This window comes from Triticum aestivum, chromosome 2A (assembly GCF_018294505.1).
Source record: "Triticum aestivum cultivar Chinese Spring chromosome 2A, IWGSC CS RefSeq v2.1, whole genome shotgun sequence".
In the NCBI taxonomy this organism is placed as follows: Eukaryota; Viridiplantae; Streptophyta; class Magnoliopsida; order Poales; family Poaceae; genus Triticum; species Triticum aestivum.
The window spans coordinates 107,887,482-107,894,392 of record NC_057797.1 but is presented as its reverse complement, the minus strand read 5'-3'; the positions used below and the strand labels follow the sequence as shown (position 1 = coordinate 107,894,392).

At 39.5% G+C, this 6,911-nt stretch overlaps 1 protein-coding gene across 1 annotated transcript; it reads right to left on the bottom strand.

The window, feature by feature from the left end:
• Window positions 1-2,034: 2,034 nt before the first annotated feature.
• On the bottom strand, window positions 2,035-3,132 carry LOC123191570 (uncharacterized). Its single transcript, XM_044604253.1, has 4 exons — window positions 3,093-3,132; window positions 2,872-3,027; window positions 2,523-2,800; window positions 2,035-2,411 (listed from the first exon to the last, which is right to left on the bottom strand). The coding sequence occupies exons 1-4, from the start codon at window positions 3,130-3,132 to the stop codon at window positions 2,298-2,300; spliced, it is 588 nt and encodes a 195-aa protein (XP_044460188.1). The 3' UTR covers window positions 2,035-2,297.
• Between the last annotated feature and the right edge of the window lie 3,779 nt (window positions 3,133-6,911).

The window sequence follows — 6,911 nt, the reverse complement described above, 5'->3', positions numbered from 1 at the left end:
GAGATGATTAAAACTTTCAAGAATACAAATTTGGTTATCCGTTATAGTGGGAGATGAAGTGTATATGACGGCGAAAAGGGCAAGGAAAAAAAGGGAAATGATTAGATGTGTTTTTACCTTCTGACAACATCCTTTTGCCCTGCATCACATATAGTAATGATGTCACAAGCATGCTCTTGACGAGAACAATTCACATGTGCTAGCGACCTGCAGAGGATGGACAAAAGAGTAAAATCACTGGAAGCTAATACGCAACCTTATAGCTACGCAACCTTATAGCAATATACTGCACTGCGTATATCCAGTTATCCACTATCATCTGGTCCAGCCGTTCAAGTGAAGTGAGTGCCAGCAGAACAATGACCTACAGACCACAAGAGTTCCAAAGCACCATTAATCATAACATGTACAAAGAAACAAAGGAGTAATCAACAGCCAAAAATAGGCTAAATTATGAACCTTAGAATCAGGTCATGGAGTTCAAGGGGAAACTCCTACACACCCTCCTGGCAAGAGTTGAGCACGATCGCGGCTCATCGGGCTCGTCGAAGCTGCAGAACCTGCTGCTGCTGATCGACGTCGAGCTGCTGTCCCTTGCAAAGTATTATTCTGAACACGCTGCGGAACGCCCATCTGAATTTCCACGATGGCACCAAACTAAATGTAAGTAATATTGTTGTAGGAAATACAGGAGTACTCCAAGAGTGCTCTGTTCATCTGATAGATTGTGTGTGTGCCAAGAGCCATGCCAAGATGCACATTTAGTATGCATAGGACCCTGATTTCTATGCCACCAGGTCGCAAAGACTGCAAGCTGCATATAAAAGAAATTAAATTGTCCTGTTCTGAGATTGGACTCAAGATCTGGATCAAAATTACATTGTCATATTTTTCTATAACTGAAGCTAGATTAAGTACACTGCCTGCTACCGCGGGCTATAAAGAAAATTGCCCAATGTCACATATCATATGAAGATTAGTTCAACAATGTAGGACCGGCCCAATGTCGGTAAATCATAGGAATCATGGGGTGCCTTGGGGCTCATGCAGGGGTGTTGAGAGTTAATCATTCGGCAAAACAGAGAAGATGGCGATAGGAAGAGAATAATAGTTGGCAAATTCCACCTCCTTTCCTGAACCCGATGGCTACATGGAAGGTAATTTCCTTTTCTAGCAGCTGGTTGTACAGCTGTACTGAAACCATTTGAATTGGCTTCCGTGTAAGTTTAACATGTTACTTGAACAACAAGATTAAAATATCCAATTGTTTAAGGTTCTAAAGAAGGTTGATCGGCAACGATGCAACATAAACCCAACTATGTCATGAGCACAGTTAGTCTATGTAAGTTAAGCCACACATCCTGATACATTAACAGGTAGTGGAAACAAGCAAAAGTGTCGGGCTACTTACTGCCCACCATTGATTGATGAATAAATCATTTTCTTACCGCGTGCAAGATGGTCCAGGTGTTTCATCATCTTTGCTTGCAACATAGAAGATACTCCTGGTTCAGGCCGGTGATCGGGGCAGAGACGGATGGAGTCAACTCATGGACATGGGCCGGGGAGGCCAATCAGCCCGCCGAAGGCTCCCATGAACATCCTGGCTGCACAAGAACACAGATATACACACGTCAATGTGCAAAACATCAGATTAGAATCTGTACAAAATAACAAAAGAACAACCAAAATTGCACAAACATCATGCACCAAGTTAGGAGACACGCTGCACAGGACTTTGGGCTCAAGCGTTGAAACCAAACTTTAATATTGCAGCTCAAGAAAAGGGAAACTGTGAGCAGATAAAGGCGCATGTACCAGCTCTTCCTATGGATGGGAACTGACTAATAGATCGGGAAAAGGCAAGATGTCTGAAGAAATTAAGTATGCCGATGATGCATCCGGAGCCCCTCATTAAGGTGAGGTTAGTTACAGACCTCCGCTCCAATTTTACCCAGCCGCTCATCCGCAGCCACCTGACGCGGATCCCCCTAGAATTCATTTTTTTATTTTTGTGTGGTGTATACAGTCAAACTAACTAACATATGCGTTCAATAGTGATTAGAAGGTACTTTCAGTCAGTTAGATGGATAAAAATCAAGCTTGGCACCATGAAAATTGAGAGGAGAACTGAATATGCATGTTATCCTTCATTGATAATTCATATGATCGTTAGAACATCAATCCACCAGTACATGAGTCAGGAAAGATAGCACACCACCCACTTCCTTATTTGTACAATGTACTGTATGTAGTAGTACAAAGCCTATACCCCTTCATTAATCACTCACACTCTCTCACTCACTTTGTATTGTCCTCATTCTCTCTTCTCTGTACCATTCCCTTGACTGATACATAGTAGCACCAACTGAATTTTGTCGCTGGATCACACAATGTATCACACATTCAAACTGTCCATGTAAGATTTGGCACACAAGATCATCAAGAAGAGTCTCCCTCAATTGCATATACAGGCACAAAAAAGAAGTGGAATTCAGAAATTAATCAAGTAGATGTTGTACCTGAACCTCCTGTAGGATTTGGGGGAGGTTGTCAGCGAGCCAGGCGTCCAAGTCCTCATGCGACGACGGCGCATCGACGGAGAGGATGCACAGGATCTCGGCGGGCGCCATGGTGGAGGTCATGGGGGGTTGGGCGGCGCCGGATCGAGTAGAGGAGATGGAGGGCGCGCGGATCCGGGAGGGAGGCGCCGGATCTGGCCGGTGAAGGTCCCGTGGCGGCGTTCGAACCTCCAAGGTGAGCTCGAGGACTGGGCATCCATGGTGCTGGCACTGAGCTCCTGGAGAGGAGTGACAAGGAGATTAGAGAGAGAGACAGGAAAGAGATAAGGCAGGGGAGCAGCGGCTTGACCTGGGTGGTTGCCGGCGGCGGCGCCGGTCGCCGGACGACGCACGAGGGAGGACTGGGAGTGGGCGACGGGCCAGGGAGGAAGCGTCCGGGAGGAGGAGGGCGTCCTGCGGGCGCTGGTGGTGGCAGCGGCGGCACTCGGGCCTGGGCGGGCCGGATCTGGGCTCGAAACGTTTTCTCCCTTTAAAAAGGACCGCGGGTTGAATACTGAAAACTACACGGACCTTTCTGAAAAATCGGCGACGACGTACGACCAGAAGCCATGGCTGCTTTATTAGTAGGTAAAGATATATATATATATATATATATATATATATATATATATATATATATTTCGCGCGGAAGAAAAATAAAAAGAAATAGTAAACGAATTCCAAAAATTCCGAAATAAATTTTTACGGGCTTCTAAAATCAAGACGCACAAGGTGAACATTTATTTGGGGCCTAAGTACAATTTTGGAAAACACACATTTTTCCTAAATTCAAATAAAATAACGAAAAGCTCCGAAATAAAATCTTATTTGAATTTTTATTAAATCCTCAATATTTCTTTATTTTGGGAAAATCATTTTATTCCCTCTCTCATATTTTTGTAATAGAAATAATTGATAATAAAATAAATAAAATCAAATGATCCTATGCTCAAAATTTGAGAAAACTCAAATATGAAAATAACGAAATCCCCAACTCTCTCCGTGGCTCCTTAAGTTGCATAGAATTTCTAGGATCAAAACCAAAAGCAAATAAAATATGATATGCAATTATGATCTAATGTATAACATTCCAAATTAAAAATTTAGGATGTTACATAAGGCCTAATGCGTTTTTTAAGACAAAAGACCGTCTTTGACTATTGACAAGATTAATAGTACATGACATGCATAATGTGAAAATTATATCGTTGGAAGCTTCTTTCACACACGAATTTAACGATGTGCTTTGTGTAAGTTGCATGTTATATATTATTGCTCTAGTATTTGATCAAAGTTAGCCTCGAAAAACGCATTAGGTCGTGTATAGATGAAAGAAGGGAGTAGCAGATACTACCTTCGTCTGGGATTATTAGTCCCGTCAGGAGCACACACGTGTATGGTTTTACAAGGCCCCTGCTAGGAAAGCCCCTTGATTTTCTCTCCAGATTAATATTGCATGCAAATTTAAAGCCTCGGACGATGCAAGGAACAGCTAGTGCATGCATCTTTAACCGCTCTCATTGGCCATGCCGCCATGATCACCGCGCGCATGCGAGGAAAAGCGCAGGAGCAGTTACTGCGAGCCCGGTGGCCTGGTTTATCGGCTTTAAATAAGTGATTAACTACTGGCTCTAATCAGAGCTGTATCTTCACGTTCGAGGCTGCCTTGGTCTTTGTGTTTTGGTCTGGGGCTCAATAAACCCGGATGAAGGTAGTAGTTATGAACAAAACGAAGGTATCAAATGCTTAGCTCGCGGTGTGCAGTCAAAGTCTTTTTTAGTGCAGTGTGCAGCCTCTTTGTTTTTTAGTGCAGTGTGCAGCCGAAGTGCCCAACCATGCTGGAGCAATAAGTCCACACAACACACAAGTACACCATGTGAAGACCAAGTTTTTTTTGTTAGAACTATTACTTACTACTTACTAGGACCTCATATACGTCGCATTTTGCAACAAATAGTCAAAGATTCGCACAGACGACTGACTGACTGGGCCACGTCCCCGCGGGATCGACCAAAAGACATCACGCTATAGAGGGCGTGATGCTAGCCAGTGGAGATAGTGAGCGTTCTTGACCACATAGCAGCGCAAAACTTTAAGAAGCAACGGCAACGCAGATCCCAATACTATCTTCTTGTTTATTTTCATTTTACTGTCTTTCCATTTTCTTTTTTTGAAAATTGTTCCTTTTTGAAAAACAGATATTTTCAAAAAATGTTTGGAAATTCACGAAAAAGATCATGATTTCCAAGAAAAGTTTGTCTTTTCGAAATTTTTGTTCAGAATTCCACAAAATGTTTGATTCTGAAGTTTGATCACAAAATTAAAAAATATTGTCCATGTTATTCAATAATTGTTATGTTTAAAAAAATGTTCAAAAACATCAAAACCTGTTCATTTTCACTCAAAAAATGGGGTTTCAAAAATAGCCGCCTTTTAAGAAATTGATTTTCAAATTTTATGAGATGAGAACACTTTCCAAAAAATTGAACAATTTTTAAAAAATTGAAAAAAAATCTAAAAATCTGAACATTTCTGAAATTATGAATATTTTTCTGAATATGTGAACAGTTTTTCAAACGGGGACGTTTTTTTTAACATCTGAACAAAATTTGAAAACGGGAACATTTATTGAATAACGAAACAAAATATTAAACTTGAGCATGTTTTCCAACTCCCAAACAAAATCTTGAAACATCATTTTTTTTTCTTGTCGTGTACCAAGTTCCTGAGGGTAGCTCCTATTTTAGTACCATGCGCCCTGGCAAATGAGCCGGTGCGCACCTCCAATTTTTGCGGGCCTGCACACGCACTGTTTTTTCCTTTGTTTGCCTTCGCATTTTTATTTTCCTTTTTTGCTCTTCTTTAAGATAACTCGGGATTACAAATGGTAAATTCCAAAAATGTGAATTTAACAAAATGCTCATGAAATCATAAAATGGTCACGGATTCAAAAAATGTACACATATTAAAAAAAATGTTCACGAGTTTCCAAAAAAATCACTAATTCAGAAAATATTCATAAATTTGTAAACAAATGTTAAAAATTTGATAAACAAAATGTTTCCGTGTTCTGAACATATTCCTGAATTTCAAAACATGGTCATGATTTTATAAAACATGTTCGTAAGAGTCAAACAATGTTCACAAATTTCAAAAATTGTTCCCAAAATTTTAAAAAAGTGCATCAATTCAAAAAAATGTTCGCAAATTGTTAAAAAAACGTTCATGAATTTGAAAAGTGTTCTCGATTCAAGAAAAACATGTTCATGTTTTCCAAAACAATCAACTTATCAGAAAGACGTTCAAAATTTGATAATTGATCGAAATTTAACACGATAAAATGAATGAAAAATAAAAAAGAAAGAAAAAAGGAAAAAGAAAATGGAAATGGAAAAAATAAAAAGAAGATTGAAACGAAGAAAAAATAGAATGAAAAACTTAAAAGAAACGCCCGGTTTGAGGAAGGTTCTAGATCCTTCCCAAAACCTGAAGCGAGCTATGCTGGGCCAGCCCAATCGTACGCAACATCGAAGCAGGGATTGCGCGCGCTAAAAAGGATCCCCGGTTCCCGAGATCTCCTTTTTTTAGACAAGTTCCTGAGATCTCCTATTGGACGTTTTTTGCGTCCAACAGGCAGGCTGCCACAAAGAGAACGTCATACATGGACATCGCAGGAGCAACTGTTGTTTTTCCACATTTGGCTTTTGGAAAAACACGAAAAAAACATATTTGCAAAAAGAATTGAACATTTTTTGTGATATTTGAGATGTTTTTTGCAAAATCACATATTTTTAAAATTTTGAACATTTTTTGAAAATGTGAACATTTTTTGAAGACGATATCGTTTTTTCAATTTGCGAGTAAATTTTCAAATTACGATTTTTTTTCAAAAAATAAAGGATTTGTGAAATTTCATTCTTTCTCACAAGAAGCAAAAAAGAGTTTTTATTTTATTATAAAAATATAAATAAATCTTTGTATTTTTTTACATGTTTTTAAAACTTGGGAAATTTAGAATGACCCACCATTGTGTTGTTTGTTTGTTCTTTTTTTTGTCATCCACGACACCTAATCCAGAACGACGGGAGCTTCTCTGGCTGGGCCGGCCCAGTGTCAAACTTACAACAACCAGTAGCATGCAAAAATCCCAAAAACAAAATGTCCCGTGAATTCCATGGTTCAAACCGCGGACCTTTTGTTGGTCCACTCATATCGCAAGCCATGGAAACCGAATAGTAGCGCGTAGTTCAAAGAACTAACAGTAGCATGTAACTATACATTTTTGGAAATTGCAAACAATTTTCAAGTTTCAAACATTTTGTCAAAATTACGAACATTTTTTTTGTTAAA